This window comes from Coffea eugenioides, chromosome 1 (assembly GCF_003713205.1).
Source record: "Coffea eugenioides isolate CCC68of chromosome 1, Ceug_1.0, whole genome shotgun sequence".
In the NCBI taxonomy this organism is placed as follows: domain Eukaryota; kingdom Viridiplantae; phylum Streptophyta; class Magnoliopsida; order Gentianales; family Rubiaceae; genus Coffea; species Coffea eugenioides.
In genome coordinates this window covers 52,240,370-52,258,196 of record NC_040035.1, presented here as the reverse complement: position 1 = coordinate 52,258,196, position 17,827 = coordinate 52,240,370, and the positions used below count along the sequence as shown (strand labels likewise).

The 17,827-nt window shown below is 39.7% G+C and overlaps 3 protein-coding genes across 3 annotated transcripts; 1 reads left to right on the top strand and 2 right to left on the bottom strand.

Moving 5' to 3' along the window:
- Nucleotides 1-6: 6 nt before the first annotated feature.
- On the bottom strand, nucleotides 7-5,493 carry LOC113760858 (inner membrane protein PPF-1, chloroplastic). Its single transcript, XM_027303594.1, has 11 exons — nucleotides 4,982-5,493; nucleotides 4,283-4,393; nucleotides 4,012-4,086; nucleotides 3,805-3,865; nucleotides 3,216-3,289; nucleotides 3,004-3,108; nucleotides 2,694-2,801; nucleotides 2,508-2,611; nucleotides 1,651-1,800; nucleotides 1,438-1,564; nucleotides 7-368 (listed from the first exon to the last, which is right to left on the bottom strand). Exons 1-11 carry the CDS (start codon nucleotides 5,309-5,311, stop codon nucleotides 261-263), a joined length of 1,353 nt encoding a protein of 450 aa, XP_027159395.1. The 5' UTR covers nucleotides 5,312-5,493; the 3' UTR covers nucleotides 7-260.
- Nucleotides 5,494-9,002: 3,509 nt separating this feature from the next.
- LOC113774658 lies at nucleotides 9,003-11,266 on the bottom strand. Its single transcript, XM_027319252.1, has 3 exons — nucleotides 10,213-11,266; nucleotides 9,618-10,132; nucleotides 9,003-9,482 (listed from the first exon to the last, which is right to left on the bottom strand). The coding sequence occupies exons 1-3, from the start codon at nucleotides 11,264-11,266 to the stop codon at nucleotides 9,003-9,005; spliced, it is 2,049 nt and encodes a 682-aa protein (XP_027175053.1).
- Nucleotides 11,267-15,040: 3,774 nt separating this feature from the next.
- Nucleotides 15,041-17,712, top strand: LOC113761029 (heat shock cognate 70 kDa protein-like). The gene is made up of 2 exons (XM_027303834.1): nucleotides 15,041-15,380; nucleotides 15,884-17,712. The coding sequence occupies exons 1-2, from the start codon at nucleotides 15,167-15,169 to the stop codon at nucleotides 17,620-17,622; spliced, it is 1,953 nt and encodes a 650-aa protein (XP_027159635.1). The 5' UTR covers nucleotides 15,041-15,166; the 3' UTR covers nucleotides 17,623-17,712.
- The last annotated feature ends 115 nt before the right edge of the window (nucleotides 17,713-17,827 follow it).

Sequence of the window (17,827 nt, the reverse complement as noted above, 5' to 3'; positions counted from 1 at the left end):
CTCTGATATTCAATGTCATAGGATTTCGTAACATCTGAAAGTTTGTAATTATACATAAGGTCTAATAAACCAGAAAAAGCAGCCTTATTGTCATTAATATGTGGTTTGTTCGAGCTATCAAATGATTGACTAATTGGTACAGCTAGCACAATTCCAAAAAAATGACCAGCATGAAAAATGGCCACTATACACTGACTAAAGTACATAGTGTTCAGAGATACACGGTTAACTCACAACTAACAAAATTTAGCATAAGATTATCATACCGCGCGCTTCCTCTTTGACCGCTTACTCCTCCTTGGTCTACTGTATTCTGGAACTGGTTTACCAGCGCTTGAAGCAACAGCCTCTTCCAGAACCTCATTATCCTGTCAGCAACATTTAAGCAGATATGATACTCCAATGCAAGAGACTTATAAAAGAAAGATCTTTAGATTTATTTTCCTAAAAAGTAGTATTAGTTCCAATTTGGTCCTAAGAAATTGTTTATTCCCTGATTTAAGGTGAATTCGTCAAGCTCAAAGAGCTTATGCTTTTACATCAATTTCCATATCGTTTTCCAGGATAGCCATCTCCCGAGCTAACAGAAAAATGCTGGATATTGTGTGCTGTACTAGTAGATTTTAATCTAAGTGTGTTACTCAGGACGCAGAAAAGAAATCCTCATTTTGGGCAGCCATGGTATACTTAATCTTCACAAACAAAACATTCTTTAATGTTTTTCAGAATTCTCTCAAAGTTCCGAAGCATATGGTGATATCACATGAAAGTATGCATCTAAGCTCCAGGTCTTGTCAATGACTAAATTTAGTCAGAAGTCCATTCGTTGCTAATTAAGTCACTTTTAACAGTGAGCCCACTCTACTTCTGCTGCCCCACAAAACCATAAGCATGTCGCATTCATCACTTCATCTCAGTTTTGACTCATAAGAAGAAGGAAACTAGATTTCCATGTCCCATCTTTGACTATTATAAACTTGATAAAGACAAAGACAGCAGTCAATGCGCAAGTCAAAGTTGTAGCTAATTTCACTTGTTACATGCAAATGTCAGGTTATTCAAAAATTCCTATAATCTATGAAACTTACCTGGCCGGCCTGATGAAACAAAGAAGAAAATGACATGAAATTCCGTTAATGAATCATTGAGACAGAGAAATGTGGACATAACTACAATAAAAATCTATTGAAATTTACTAGATGATTAATATATAACCTCAATATGCTTCATCAAATAAAATAAGTCCTTAATTATAAAACATTGAACATGGAAAGCGATGAGTAGATAGAGGCCAATGCACAACAAAGAGGTTGAGGATTTAGTTCTGACTCCTCAATCCTAGTTGACCAGTAAATAAAACAATTCATTGTCAACGTTTTCAGGGAATCCCAGGTAAACTTTAGCTCATTAGGTTGACCATTACAAGCTGAATTTTACCTTGGACTTGGCCTCTTCATCTGGCTCGTCTCCAGAATCAGAGACAGACACTGATGTCTCAACTTCTACTGTAGATACAGCCTTGCTCAAATTTTTCTTCTTCTCTTCCTCTTTCAATTGCCTGAATCTGAAAATTTTCCCTATTTCACCATTAAGGGACTACCAGAAGCGTTTCAAAGAAAACAGATCAACTCTAAAATATAAGACACAAACCTTTCACCAGTTTGCTCAGGCGGGGAAGCAGACCGTTTTGCACGTCCAGCAGTGATTATGCCACTTGCATTCTCACTTACAACAGGCTTTGCACCACCTAATTTCCGCAACCATACCTGCTGTGCCGTGCTCAGCACATTATTTATGAACCTATTCATCCAACAAGAGGATCACATTTAGTGCCAACCCCTTAAGGACTGATTTTAAGGTTCATATGTCAAGGGCAAATATAACGAGAGTTAGTGGTAAGCATGCTCAAACTTTATATGAAAAAATGTCTGATGAAGATGCTTGTGACAACAAAGAACTCTTAGCAGAAAGGTATATTCAACTTTAGTTCCAGCAGCAAAATGAACAAAAAGGTTTCATGAATGAAAGCAATATGCATGATATACTGATCCCAGTCATCAGAAAAAAAGCATCAAACAGACCCCAGCATAAAGCAGCATAGCCTAGCTGAAAAAGATCAACAAGAAAGTGGTATCCAAACTCATAGTTGAGTTGCCTATAAATGCATAATGAGATTTCAAAATAAAAAATAATCATGTAGAGACTTCACTTTACAGTTCTAGTCCAAGGTTCAGTGGCTGGATGCATCACCAACATTAGTCAGACAATGCAAGCATATATTTAGACCAGGAAATACTAACTAATCCCACAACCCAAAAAGAGATAACTAGAACTTTCTCATTCTCAAAACGAAAAGATAACTGTTCTCTCGAACTGTGTGACCATTGTCAACTTAGAAATTCTTGATCCAGTGTATCCAAGCAGTTTGCACTGATACTGACGCTATAAAAGAGAAACGTGCAAGGGACACATACACATGGTTGCGTGAACTGCTTGGCGATTCTTACCAGTAAATGGTTAATCCAGATGGAACAGACAAGGAAAAGTAACCAATCATCAATGGAAGAAACTTGAAAACAAGAAGAGTGTTCTTTTGTGCCGGATCATCCGTCTACCAAAATAACAAAAACAAAATTAGGAAAGGGAAGATTGCTGAAGGAAAGCAAATTATCAAAGATGAATTTAGTTCTTACTTGAGGAGGCTTCATGATTTCCATCGATACATATTGAGAAACAATTAGGAGGACAGGCAGAACAAGGTATGCTGCAGTATCATGCCAACCAAGTGGAGGATGCCCATCCTGCAACCACATGGAACCAATTAAGTATGACCCTTGCTACTTGACACAAACATAAACTAGCTTTTCAAATGATGGCTCTTTAAGAGTGTATCATACACATGATAGTCAAAAATCACCATATGAAAAACAAATGCAATAAAAAAATAAGGATCAAGTATTACTTCACCAGAAGAACATGATAGGATTGCAAAGAATTAATTACCACAAATGGAATGAGCCAAGAAATTCCAGAACCACTCTGGCGTGCAGCAATTGTAGTTGGGCCTCCCAAAGAAGGGATCCAAAAGAAACCCTCTGTCAATAGTCCCTATAATTCATAATTTTGCACAATAATTCTGCAGTCACTACTTTTGCACACATAAAATTTATCCGCATTAAAATCACTTTGAAAAAATGACTTTTATTCTCAAATACCTCATTTGCCACATTAGAAAGAGCTTGATATAAACCTATCCAGACTGGTATTGTGGCTAGAGTTGGGAAACATCCTGTTAACCATTCAAAGCACTGGTGTAGTTAGCATGACAATCCCAACACCTGAATAAATAATATCAAAATGGAGATAACAGATCACGTGAACCTAGAACTAGATTAGCTGATTTTTTGGGAGAAGAAATTTGAGGAACAAGCTCAAGGAAGCTTTCAAGCAATTCAGCAGTAACAACAATTAAACTAGGATTGAAGCTGATGACATAATAAGCAATGGCATTGAAATAAATTAATGCCCAAGAACAACCACAACAGCTTTGAGTATCTTGAGATGCCAATTTTGTATAGTTGCCTCAGTTTCCTTGAGAATGCAGTAGAGGGTCAAGCCACAAATTAAGCATCCTAAGTAAAGGTGCAAGTCTATAATAAATCAGAATAGTAGCTTCTCGCAGTTACAACATTCGTAATAAGACTAAGTAAAGGCAAAAAAAATGGAAATAAAAAAATAAAAAATTAACAAGTCCATGCTTTTATTGCAAAAGATAAGTAACTGAAATGCTTAACCCAAATTTACCTGCAAGAGGATTAACTCCTGCCTGCCGATAGAGACGTGCTGTCTCAAGTTGTATTCTTTCCTATGATAGGATAAAATAGAGTTACTGCTAGTTTCAGTTTTCATCTTAGAAGAAATTTACAATTAACTGACCAATAAGACCATGATTTCAGTGTCAAGAATTGTGGATTTCTCTATAATAAGAATAGAATTAGAAAGGTAACTGACCTGGTTTCCTGCATATCTTTGTTGGATTGCTTTGATCTTTGGTTGAAGATTTTGCATTGCCAAGGTGGATTCAACCTTCCAAAACATTATTCTTTATCAAATTAGAATGTTCTGATGAACATGGAATTCCATGACATTAGGGGAAAGAGGATGCAATAGTCTAGGACGCAAATGCAAAATTGGCGTGGCAATCTTTTAGTTCAATAAATTCTTCCAATCAGCCCAAAAGTGAATGTCTTCTTGATTTGATGGTAGTGGCACCAAACCTCACCTGTCGTCTGGTCAAAGGGAAGGTGGCAGCTTTTACAATGACAGTTAGCAAAATAATGGCAAATCCATAGGCATATGGCACATGCACAGCTGAAAGCCCATCCTTTAGTATCTGAACGGAATAAAGCAGGAAAATGGATTAAGCTTTCATTTAACTTGAGGTAACGGAAGCACAATACTCTCTAAACTAGTTTCCTTCCTTAAACATTCGACTTAGCCTCGACAAAACAAGAAATAATGTGATATTTTCCACTTATAGGTCCAATGAAATGATAAGTCCTTGTAGAACAGAGATGGATAAACCTCTGCGAATCAAAACCTTTTCATGAAAGTTCGATTGCGCCTCACTTAAAAGAAAGTAATTTGCATACTAATTTTACTTATTTCGACTTCATTTGTGTCGTTTTGCACACTCATCAATAACCTCAAATTGATCTTTACTTTGTACCATAGTTCAATACTTAATACCATACTTAATATTCACAGCAACACGCAAACTATCCATCAAAGCCCAATCAATTTGCAGTAATCGCAAACAGATTACGGCAATCACGTGACATATTCATCAATCAACCCGAGGTTAACAGGTTTTTTTCTCAAGGACCCAGCTATATCAGTAATAAATAAATAAATAACTAAATAAAAGTTCGGCAGAAATCACTGCTTAACGGATAATCAGGACTAGTAAAAAGAGCATAACCTTCAAGACAAATTCCATGGCTTCGGAAATGAAGCCGAACCAGCCTCCGCTTTTCTGAGCAACAGCGGTAGTGGAGTCGGAGGCAGCGCCACCAGTAGCCGGGTCGACAGCCACAGCTGCATCAGCTAAAGTGTAGAGCAAGCTCTCGGCCCGGCTAACAATTGCGCCGAAATCTATTGAGTTGTGAATTGGAGGAGGAAGCTCGTGCAGGCTGAATTTGACTCTAGTGGTACTGATAAGTCTAGTGCGTTGAGGGAGGAAAGCATGGCGAGGGAGGGGAGGGAGTGGAGTTCCGAGAAAAGATGGAGAAGAAATTATAGTCTTCGCCATGGGAAAATTCAAATCAAAGAGAGGAATTGAATTCTTTTCTCCTCCGCGAGAGGAAATTAGAGGAGAGAAGAATTCAATTCATGAGCGGAAAGGGGAACGAGAGGTGTTGTGGGAGGAAGAGGAAAATTTTGTGGATGATGGATGATGATGGAGCTGCAGCCTGCGGGGGAGTGGAGAACAAGTGTGGGATAAAAATATTTGGACGTGTGTTATCCGAATCTTTAATATATTTTATTTATTTATTTATTTGGTCTAAGTAGTAGTAGTACTACTCCGTTGTAGTTGGCAATTTTTTAAAATTTTCTTTTGGCTGGAAAATGAAATTGGCAAAGACTCGTGCGCGGTCGGTACACTACTCCCGCATAAAAGCAAGGAAAATGGTGGGTTATATTTGATGGAAATGATATGATATTTAGGCCAAGATTGTTTAAGTGGTTAAATTAGCTTCTTGGCTGCTATCATGGATAAGTTTGGTACTTACACCGTATGACCCGTACGAGTACGTATGCATGTAATAATACGAAGCTTGTAAATGGATTAGGGATATATATATATATATATATATATATATATATATATATGAACTCGTACATAATTACAAGAATGGACACAAAATTTTAATTTGAGGGGGCGAACCAGGATCAATGATGTTGAAAGAATAATACTTGAAATAAAATTAATGGAGTTGGAAAAAAGATGGGATAAAGTTGTTAGTTATGGGGTTACTATTTGACCACATGCCTGTGCGTGTAAATGTGTAAATAAATATAGTTATACTAGTAGTAATTGTATTCTATAGTAATTACATGAATTGTATGTTAAATTAGAGTTATATTATTATTTCCAAAAAATATATATAGTCGTACTAGTAAAAGGAAACTATTTTTACTGATAAAATAACACTTCTTTTTTTTTGTCTACACAGGGGTGTCTGGATCAATTCTTACGGGGCCCGACTAATCCCCTGCAATCCGGGAGAGGAGGCCCCACTTCACACCGAACACGTTAACAGCGGGATGTCAGGCAAGAGCTCCTGAGCCAGGTTCGGTCAGTAGCAGATTTGGGAAAAGAATTTGGGGAGAAGAGAGAATTGAGTGAAAAGAGAGAGAAGGCAAGAGAGATTAACCGAGAAGAGAGAGAAAGTGATTCTGGTATTAAGCTTCTGATGATCCCATAACAGCAAATGAATGGGATCTTATACAATTCTGTTGTCTGTTGCAACTAACTCTAACTAACTGAATTAATCTAACTACGTCGTTTAAGACGTTATGCAATACAATCACCAAACGCACAGCACTCCTCACCAAACGACATCCCTTAGACGTTGGGGCCTGACATTCCCTCCCTGATAAGGAATGAGCTTGTCCTCAAGCTGAAAAATCAGGAAACTGCTTGTCAATGAACGTTTTGTCCTCCCAAGATGCCTCAGTTTCTGGCAAATGATTCCATTTGACCAAATACTGAATGATGCGTTGAGAGTTTCGTAGAACAACCCTCCTCCTTACTACCCTCTCCGGCTGTAAAATACACTGGTCAGAAGCATCAAACTCAGGCAGGGTAGGTTCAGTGCCCTGGCCTACCCCAACCTTCTTCTTCAACAGAGAAATGTGGAAAACTGGGTGTATTCTGGCCTTCTCCGGAAGCTATAGCTTGTAAGCTGCTGCACCAATCTTCTCAATAATCTGGAAGGGTCCATAGTACTTAGGAGACAATTTTAAACTCTTCCTGATGGCCACTGTCTGCTGTCTATAAGGCTGCAGTTTCAGGAAGACCCATTCACCTACTTGAAAGGACCTCTCTGTCCTATTTTGATCAGCAAAGTGTTTCATTCGATTCTGAGCCTTGGCCAAATTATCTTTGATGTTTGCTAGAACCTGAAGTCTCTCCTGTACCATACCAACAGCTGCCGGGACAACACTATCATGGAAGGGTCCTAAAGGTAGATGCAATGGTTTATATCCATATAAAGCTTCAAAAGGGGTCAGCTGCAGACTTGTGTGAAAATTTGTATTATACCACAGCTCAGCTACAGACAACCAAGTACTCCAGTGGGATGGATGTTCACTACACATACACCTCAAGTAGCTTTCAAGACACTGATTAACCCTTTCACTCTGACCATCAGTTTGAGGGTGATATGATGAACTATACTGCAATCCAACCCCCAAGGCACGAAACAACTCCTGCCAGAATTTGCTAATGAAGACTTTGTCCCTGTCAGAGGTAAGGGACTCAGGTAGACCATGCAACTTATACACCTGGTCAAGAAACGACTGAGCTACCTGGTGTGCAGAATAAGGGTGGGACAACTTCATGAAGTGACTGTACTTAGTGAAACGATCCACCACTACCAGAATGGTATCATACCCACTAGATAGAGACAGCTGCTCGATAAAATCCATAGTCAGGTGTGTCCATGCCTGTTGAGGAACTGGAAGTGGTTGCAGTAGTCCTGGATAATGGACATTTTCATGCTTATTCCTCTGACAAGTATCACAAGCCTGAACAAACTGTACAACATCCCTTTTTATGCTTGGCCAGTAGAATATAGATTGTATCCTTTGTAGACAGGCTCTTTGACCAGAGTGACTCCCAACAGCTGAATCGTGTAGAGCCTTGAGCAAACTGTGCCTGATTCCATTGGCTGCTCCCACATACAGTTTTTCCTTGAATTTGAGCAATCCTTTCTCCAGCTGGTACCCTGAACAAGCATTAGGGTCTAACAACAATTGAGACATGATATCCAAAGCTACAATGTCACCATCATAACTCCCCACTAGCTCCTTCACCCAAATTGGTTGCACAGCTGAGAGCACACAGAGGTGCTTTCATTTGTCTGGCTCCTCGTTTCCTCCATCCAACCTCCTTCTAAACAAGGCGTCAGCTACCCCATTTCAGTCCCCTTTTTATACTGAATCTCGTAGTCCAGGCCAAGTAACTTGGTAAGCCACTTGTGCTGTAAAGGATGGGTAAGTCTTTGCTCCAACAGATACTTAAGAGCCTGATGATCAGTCTTGATGATGAAGTAGTGCCCCACAAGGTAATGTTTCCATTTAGTCACTGCTAACACTAAGGCCAACAACTCCTTCTCATAAACAGACATCCCTAAGTTCTGAGGAGAGAGGGCTTTGCTAATGAAAGCTATGGGGTGGCCATGCTGCATTAACACTGCTCCAATGCCCACACCACAAGCATCAGTTTCTATCACAAAAGGAAGCTCAAAATTTGGCATTTTAAGAACTGGTGCAGTAGTCATGGCCCTTTTGAGATCTTCAAATGCTAACTGAGCATTGTGACTCCATACAAAGCCTTCCTTCTTCAGCAACTGAGTTAATGGTTTGCAGATGATCCCATATCCCTTAATGAACCTTCTATAGTATCCAGTTAATCCCAAGAATCCTCGCAAGTCCTTAACTGTGCCAGGAGTAGGCCATGACTGGATACATTCCACCTTACTCATGTCCATACTCACTCCTTTCTCAGAAATAATGTGTCCCAGATACTCCACTGAAGTTTGAGCAAAAGAACATTTAGACTTTTTGCAATACAGCTGGTTGTCAACTAACATGCTTAACACAATCTTCAAATGCTGTGCGTGTGCTTCCAGTGTAGGACTATAAACCAGAATGTCATCAAAGAAAATCAATACGAACTTCCTCATATAAGGTTGAAATATTCTGTTCATCAAAGATTAAAAGGTAACTGGTGCATTAGTGAGGCCAAATGGCATCACCAAAAATTCAAAATGGCCATGGTGTGTCTGGAAAGCAGTCTTAGGTATGTCTGCTGTCTTGACTCTCAGCTGATGATATCCAGCTCTGAGGTCTAGTTTAGACATGTACTTAATCCCATGTAGTTCATTCAACAGCTCATCAATGTTTGGGATAGGGAACCTGTCCTTGACAGTAAGTTCATTTAGCTTCCTATAATCCACACATAGCCTCCACGTATTGTCTTTTTTCTTAACCAACAGCACAGGAGAAGCAAAAGGACTACAACTGTGCTTAACAATCCCATTTGTAAGCATTTCAGCCACCTGTTTTTCAATCTCAGATTTATGTGCGTGGGGGTACCTGTAAGGTTTAAGTTTGAATGGCTCTGCTCCTGGCTTCAAGGTAATCTGATGATCTAATTCCCTCTCAGGAGGCAGTCCTTGAGGGGTTTCAAACACCTGAGAGTACTATTGCAAGACTGAGGCCACTTGTTCTGGAATATCCTCCTCTTGATTGCCTTGGGAGTCCACCTGTAGAGAGGCACAGCTCCTTTGTTTTTCTTGTATAAATGTTCTAAGATCTTTACCCCTTACTAGTTCCATCACAGGTTGGTTAATGAAGCCTTGGAGATGTAATAAGTCACCCCTGCTGCTAAGAGCAATACTGAGTGCATGGAAATCAAAAGTGATGGGACTGAATTGACACATCCAGTCAACTCCTAAGATGATATCCCAGTTCCCTAACTCCATTATCTTCAGATCGAATTGGAACTGATAGTCCTGTATTAACCATCTAACACCTGGACAAATTGTGCCACTAGTGATGTCAGTGCCATCTGCCAAAGTTACAGTAAAAGGTCTGACTGTTTGATAAGGGAGCTGAAAAGACTTAGCCAATTGATAGTGTATGAAGCTGTCAGAACTACCAGTGTCCACCAGGATCTTGACAGGTATTCCCCCTAAGTTGCCTAGTAGCAAAATAGATTTTCTCTGTATTGCTGCTGCTAGAGCATTCAGTGACACTTCAGCCAATTCTCCTACCCTCCCAGTCAGCTCATCTTGTTCTCCTTCCGCATCTTCGAATTCAGCTTCATCCTCTTCCTCTATACCTACACAGTTCAATCCCCCAGACTTACACTGGTGACCAATTCCAAATTTATCCCTACATCTATAAATAGGTCATGCTTACGCCTATACTGCATTTCCTCAGCTGAAATCCTACTCACTTCTCTGGATCTAGTGTCAACCTTCCTATTAGTAGGATCAATAGCAGTAAGTTTATAGGAGCTGGAATTGTTTTGGCTATTACTGTGGTTTCTAAACATCCCGTACTTAGGTTCAACCGCAGTCCTTCCTGAGGTCGTAGGTTGCTTGGACATGGTTTCCAGTGAGCATTCCTGCAATTCAGCAACCTCAAACGCTTTGGATAGAGTCTGTGGTTTGAACATTTTGACCATTGGTTTAATCTCATCCTTTAAACCACTAATGAAACTGGATATAAAATAACCTTCATCCAGCCTAGGATTCCTGATCAACATGAGCGTTTTCAATTCCTCAAACTTCTCCTCATACTCTTCTACTGTCCCTTTTTGTTGTAATTTGTTGAATTCCTCAACCACATCACGTGACCACTTCCCTGTAAACCTTTCACACAACAGCTCGCAAAATTCAGACCAATTCAACCTAGGTTTTTCCAGTCTAACTCCCTGGAACCAATTATCAGCTCTCCCTTCTAAAAACATTTCTACCATATCTACCCTTTGATTTTCAGGTATTTGATAATTCAAAAAATATTTATGGCATTTCCTCAACCATTCTCTAGGATTACCATATGCGAACATAGGCATTTCAAGTCTTGGCAAGCTGGGAGTAAAAATCTTAGCTCTAACCTCCGGTTGAGCTCCATGCACCTCTGTGGACGTCATGAGCTTAAAATGCGGTGGAGGAGTCGGTAGGAGTGGTTCCGATGAGCCTGCCTCTGTTTCCGGCATACATTTTTCTTTCATCATCACCTTCAGTAGCGTATTGAGTTTCATTTCCATCTTACTGAACCTCTGGTCCAGGTTGCCTACCATCGCCTCTACCTTCGCGTTGTTCTGCCCAAGCTCCTCCTGAAATTTCTGCTGCAAGCTATTCTGGCAGGAAGTCTGAGCTGCGGCCATGGTCTCCATTACCTCCTGAAGTCGAGTTTCTTGTTTCTTGAGCTGTTCCTCCAGAGAACGATACCTGGTGTTTTCAGCCATGGGTGGTGCCTCCAGCAGCCAAGGATCGGCTGCTCTGATACCAATTGTCAGGCAAGAGCTCCTGAGCCAGGTTCGGTCAGTAGCAGATTTGGGAAAAGAATTTGGGGAGAAGAGAGAATTGAGTGAAAAGAGAGAGAAGGCAAGAGAGATTAACCGAGAAGAGATAGAAAGTGATTCTGGTATTAAGTTTCTGATGATCCCATAACAGCAAATGAATGGGATCTTATACAATTCTGTTGTCTGTTGCAACTAACTCTAACTAACTGAATTAATCTAACTACGTCGTTTAAGACGTTATGCAATACAATCACCAAACGCACAGCACTCCTCACCAAACGACATCCCTTAGACGTTGGGGCCTGACACGGGACTCGAACCCTAGACAAGTCAGGAAGATCGCCATATCCTAAGGAGGGGGAGCGGACCGCTCGAACTACCCCGCGGGGGCAAAGACCAGCCACGTAGAGTGGCAAGTTGTGGGAGGCAGGAGTTGAACCCCTGACCTCCAGCATCCCCAAAGAAGGGGATGACCACCGGACCAAATGGCCAGTGACTAATAAAATAACACTTAAGAGAACATTTTGTACAGAAAAACTAGAAGGGATTTGGAAATAATTCATCATAAACATTGAGGGGGCAAATGATTTAATTTCAATTAAGGGGCGTCTGTTCCTACTTCCTACCCATGCTCCTATGTCCGTCATTGTTTATTATCTAAAGTTTTTATCAAAACTCTGAATCAAGTAAGAATCTAAGTTTCAAGCCTAGCTAAAATAAAGTGACACTATGCATAATAATTTCGATGCATTACATAATGAGCAAATTTTGAAGCAAAACAATAACATTGAGAATGGCCTTATACACTTGTTCGAGTAACGCGGATATAGAAAAATTGTAATTTTGGTATAGAAAAATTGTAATTTTGGTAAGGCTGGACGTCTTTATTAAGCCTTACATTATTTTAGATGATTGAAGCTAGACAATTCTCCCATGTAACTCTCCACCAACAAGATGGTAGATAGTCATACAGGATGTATGTGCAAATCACTGTGGTCTTGCTCCTAACAAGTAAGACTTGATGTATTGATAATGTAATTTTTTAATACTAACCGGTCTAAATGCGTATATATGCAAAGAGAAATTTTTAAAATTTACAAACAGAGATTACATGTCATTCATTTTAATCTATTAATATTAAATTAAAGGATTTGTCTAATGGATAATTAATGGACACTCGTTACAAAAATTTTAAATTAAAATGCTCCATATACGTTGTTAGCGTAGAAAATGGTAATATAATAAGCAAAGACAAACCTATATATGGACTTGAGGGTCAATGTGTCAAGCTCACACAACAAAGAACGATTACAAAAGTGCATCGAGAGTTGTCGGCTAATTTTTTTTTCCCTTTTTCCTTTCTTTATGGCATCATAAATATGACATATCCAAGCTGTAATCTAGGGCCATGCATAGGTGATATTAATTGACAAAAAAAAGGCAATATTCATCGGCCAAAAAGTACAATATTAATCTTAATTCTTAGTCGTACAAGCTCTTTACAAGACACACGTCAACTACCAAAGGAGTGCTAGAAAAAAAAATCTCGTTTGGATTGCTATTTTTTGAATTTTTTTATAAAAAATATTATAATAATTTGATGCATATTAAATAAAAATAATTAAATTTTGATATATATTAAATTTTAAAAATAATTAAAAAATATGATCATGTAAATTTTTCTTCATAGGAATAAAGATGTTGTCGATTCGAGTTCGAGTAGCACTATACTCGAACTCGAACTTGATCACTGTTATTATTACTCGAGTTCAAACTCGAATAAGTACAGAAATTGAAACTCGAACTCTACTCGATATAATGAAAATCAAACTCGAACTCGACTCGTTTGAACTCGAGTAAATATCAAACTCGAGCTACTTGAGTTTGAGCTCGAGTCTATACTTGTGATTATTTTCTTGTTTTTAATTTTTTACTTTTTAGATTTATCAGATTACCATTTTCCATCCATCATTTTTTTAATAAACATTATTTTATGTAAATTTTTTAAAGTACGAACACATAATAATCATTATATAATTAAAATATATAATATATAAATAATACAAATACTCAATTGGACTCATCGAATACTCAAATATTTATTTTCGATACTCGAACTTAACTTGTTACGTATAACGAGCAGCTCGATCGAATCGATTTCAAGCCAAACTTTTGATCAAACCACTCGTAAGTGGCTTGGTAGCACCCCTACGTTAGAAAACTTCAATGCAATCAAGCTGAATGTCTAAAAGGAGAATTTCACCAACACAAGGGGGCTATAATTAGGGATGACAATGGGGGCGGGCACCCGCCCCGCGGGTGTACAAATGGGGCGGTGGCAAAATATTTACCCCCGCCTTAAAACGGGGCGGGGGATGGGGTGGGTGTATGTTGCCCCATCCCCCGCATATAAAAAATATATATATATATATATATATATAAATACACAAAAGTAACAAAACCCCTAACTGTTCAAGGTATTTTTTGTTAGTGTTTGGGAATTCTTCCTCTCTCCTGTTAGTTCTAAAAAATGCTTGGACATACGAGGAGAGTTTTGTTTTTCGTATAGGCTTGCTTCTGATTTTTTTTTGCTTCATGTACTAGGCTTTTGTGTGCATAAATTTTTGAGTTGTTCAATCCTTTTAGATAGCCATGGATATAACTTATTATGGTGGGGGTCATCTTTAGCTAATTAGTTCAGGAGACCTGTGAATGCTATTACTTAATGGGAAAAGCTCTATGTTGTTATAAAGCTATGTTGTGGCTTTGGATATGAATCTCTGGCATCTTATGTTCTAATACTCGTTTTACGACAATTAAATGGTTTAACATTTTAGTATTATATAAAAAAAAGATAACCATGGATATATGTATAATGCTGAAATAACTCCAAATGATATATTTTGGTCAGGAGATGGGCTGATAACTAAAAAATCAGATATACATAGAGGGGCAATCAAGTGCAACCTAATAAAAAATTCAGTGAATTATTGTAAATGAACATTTTATGATAAGTTGATTTCTTTTTTCGCGGGAAACGCGGGGGACCACGGGGGGTGGGGGGCAAGGGACGGGGGACGGGGGGAATTATTTGACAATGAGGCGGAGGATAGGGGAAGTAACCCTGCCCCATTGCCATCCCTAGCTATAATACGAGAGGACGAGGTAAAATTGATCAGTACAATTGACAATGAATCAGAAGTCGGAATCACATGTTTTAAAAAAAAAAAGAAATCGGAATCACATTAAGTGCTAGTAGTATTTCGGTACACTCAGATGGTGCCGGCAAAGTAAAATTAACTCAAAAAGAAAGTAGTCCACGAAAATGTTTTGCTTCCCCACTTGGCAAGCGGCAAAGATGGCATCCAACTGATTGGCCGATTACGGAAAACAGCACACCAATTGCACGCGCTAAAATGAAACGCCGACACGGTCCTATCAAAAGCCAATTCAACGACCCAAGATCTTCCAACGACCCACACCACACCTGTTCTGGTCATCAAATTGACTTCTACTAGTAAATGAAAAACTCAAAAAGCAAACCCGAATTTTCTCGAACCAACCAGAGTGACCCTTGTTGAAACCGCCAGGAAAAGGGGAGGCGGGAATGGTTAATTAATCAACCCAAAAAGCCCAATCCGACGGCTCACAACTCTCTGTCCGAACGTTCTGGAAAATCAAACTTTCCTTTATAACCCAGTCCCCGTCTACCACTTTTCCCATTCAAGGAAAAAGTTCCTAGTCTTGTTAACCACTATTCTTTCCTTCTGCTAACAAGCAAAAGTATTCTTTTCGATAATCTATTGAATTTTGTACGCTGTTGTTGAATTTCTTGAGAGAAACATGGCCGGAAAAGGTGACGGGCCTGCAATCGGGATCGATTTGGGGACGACCTACTCGTGTGTCGGAGTTTGGCAACACGACAGAGTCGAGATCATAGCTAATGATCAAGGAAACAGAACGACGCCGTCCTATGTTGCCTTTACTGATACGGAGCGTCTCATCGGTGACGCTGCCAAGAATCAGGTGGCTATGAATCCCACCAACACTGTTTTTGGTATGCAATTCTTTCTTCTTTTTCGCTATTTGCTTAATGCTTTCGGAATTTTTATTACTTGTTATTTTATGCATCAAATAGTTTGAATCTTCTAATTTCTATTGTAAGATGTGGTGGATCATCAATAAAGTATGAATCCTGGAGCTAATTTTTTGAAGTTTGGTTGATCACCGCCTCTGAATTTCTTGCATGTTATGTTTTTCTTAAGCGAAGGTGGGTGCTACTGGATGATTTGAGTTTGGGTCTTTAATTATGAGATTTTGAGTTTAGTTCATATAACGAAAAAAAGGGAAAGAAAGAAATAAATGAGAGAGGGAGAGAGATAATAAGGTGTGTGTTTCTGGCGGATTGAAGTTGTATTTCAGGTTCTGTTTCGGGTTGATTAAGGTTTATATGTTAGGTTTCAAGCGATCATCTAGAGTAGTGGTAATTCTGATATGCAAAATAGCAGAATGTGAGCCGTTGTATCTAATCTGTGATACTTTGATTTTCGTGGATTTCAGATGCCAAGCGATTGATAGGAAGGAGGTTCAGTGATTCGTCAGTGCAGAATGACATGAAGTTGTGGCCCTTTAAAGTGATTGCTGGTCCTGGTGACAAGCCAATGATAGTGGTGAACTACAAAGGCGAAGAAAAGCAGTTCGCAGCTGAAGAAATCTCATCGATGGTGCTCATAAAGATGAAGGAGGTTGCGGAGGCCTATCTTGGTACGACAATCAAGAATGCGGTTGTTACAGTTCCAGCTTACTTCAATGACTCGCAGCGTCAGGCAACTAAAGATGCTGGTGTCATTGCTGGCCTGAATGTTATGCGCATCATCAACGAGCCCACAGCTGCTGCCATTGCTTACGGGCTTGACAAGAAAGCTACTAGCGCTGGTGAAAAGAACGTTTTGATCTTTGATTTGGGCGGTGGTACTTTTGATGTTTCTTTGCTCACAATTGAGGAGGGTATTTTTGAGGTCAAGGCTACAGCTGGTGATACCCATTTGGGAGGTGAGGACTTTGATAACAGAATGGTTAATCACTTCGTACAGGAGTTTAAAAGGAAGAACAAGAAGGATATCAGCGGGAGTCCAAGAGCATTGAGGAGGTTGAGAACTGCTTGTGAAAGGGCAAAGAGGACCCTCTCGTCAACTGCTCAAACTACAATTGAAATTGATTCTTTGTACGAGGGTATTGATTTCTACACAACAATCACAAGGGCGAGATTTGAGGAGCTGAATATGGACTTGTTTAGGAAGTGTATGGAACCTGTGGAGAAGTGTTTGAGGGATGCCAAGATGGACAAAAGCAGTGTACATGATGCTGTACTTGTTGGAGGATCAACTCGGATTCCCAAGGTTCAGCAATTGTTGCAGGACTTCTTCAATGGGAAGGAGCTCTGTAAGAGCATTAACCCTGACGAGGCCGTTGCTTATGGTGCTGCTGTACAAGCTGCAATTTTGAGCGGTGAAGGCAATGAGAAGGTGCAGGACTTGTTATTGTTGGATGTTACTCCACTGTCCCTTGGTCTGGAAACTGCTGGTGGAGTTATGACTGTTTTGATTCCCAGAAACACAACCATCCCCACAAAGAAAGAGCAAGTCTTCTCGACCTACTCAGATAACCAACCTGGAGTTTTAATTCAGGTCTATGAGGGTGAGAGAGCAAGGACCAAAGACAACAACTTGCTGGGAAAGTTTGAATTGAGTGGTATTCCTCCTGCGCCTAGGGGTGTTCCTCAAATCACTGTTTGCTTCGACATGGATGCAAATGGTATCCTTAATATCTCTGCTGAAGATAAGACCACTGGTCAAAAGAACAAAATTACCATCACCAACGACAAGGGCAGGCTTTCCAAGGAAGAGATCGAGAGAATGGTGCAGGAGGCAGAGAAGTACAAGTCTGAAGATGAAGAGCACAAGAAGAAGGTGGATACGAAGAATGCCCTAGAAAATTATGCTTATAACATGAGGAACACAATAAGAGATGAGAAGATCAGTGCCAAGCTTGAGCCCACCGACAAGAAAAAGATTGAGGATGCTGTAGAGGAGGCCATCAAGTGGCTTGACAGTAATCAGCTAGCTGAGGCAGATGAATTCGAGGACAAGATGAAGGAGCTGGAGAGCCTTTGCAATCCCATCATAGCCAAGATGTACCAGGGTGGTGCTGATGGTGGTATGGGGGGAGCTATGGATGAGGATGGTCCATCTGTTGGCGGTGGAAGTGGTGCAGGACCAAAGATTGAGGAAGTTGATTAAAGATAATGATCAGGCGATTTTGCAGTGCACAATACTGCTTTTGTTGGCGATAGTTATGAATTGGGCTCCTTATGCCCCCTTTTCTTTTTACCCTTATTAATTGAAATTTTTAGACAATACATCTCGTTAATCAGTTTTTTTTTGGCCCGTATTACTGTTAAGTCGTCAACTAATATTTCAGGTTCACAACTTTGTATGAGTAAAC

What these genes read in the sequence shown, in the direction of transcription:
- LOC113774658 (XM_027319252.1), bottom strand. Translation starts at nt 11,266, where the DNA reads ATGGCTGAAAACACCAGGTATCGTTCTCTGGAGGAACAGCTCAAGAAA. An exon ending in TGAGGAAATGCAGTATAGGC is followed by an intron (nt 10,133 to 10,212) that starts GTAAGCATGACC and finishes TGAACTGTGTAG; the next exon opens with GTATAGAGGAAGAGGATGAA. An exon ending in ACCAACCTGTGATGGAACTA is followed by an intron (nt 9,483 to 9,617) that starts GTAAGGGGTAAA and finishes TAGTACTCTCAG; the next exon opens with GTGTTTGAAACCCCTCAAGG.
- LOC113760858 (XM_027303594.1), bottom strand. Translation starts at nt 5,311, where the DNA reads ATGGCGAAGACTATAATTTCTTCTCCATCTTTTCTCGGAACTCCACTC. An exon ending in CCATGGAATTTGTCTTGAAG is followed by an intron (nt 4,394 to 4,981) that starts GTTATGCTCTTT and finishes TATTCCGTTCAG; the next exon opens with ATACTAAAGGATGGGCTTTC. An exon ending in AGGAGTTAATCCTCTTGCAG is followed by an intron (nt 3,290 to 3,804) that starts GTAAATTTGGGT and finishes AATGGTTAACAG; the next exon opens with GATGTTTCCCAACTCTAGCC.
- LOC113761029 (XM_027303834.1), top strand. Translation starts at nt 15,167, where the DNA reads ATGGCCGGAAAAGGTGACGGGCCTGCAATCGGGATCGATTTGGGGACG. An exon ending in TCCCACCAACACTGTTTTTG is followed by an intron (nt 15,381 to 15,883) that starts GTATGCAATTCT and finishes CGTGGATTTCAG; the next exon opens with ATGCCAAGCGATTGATAGGA.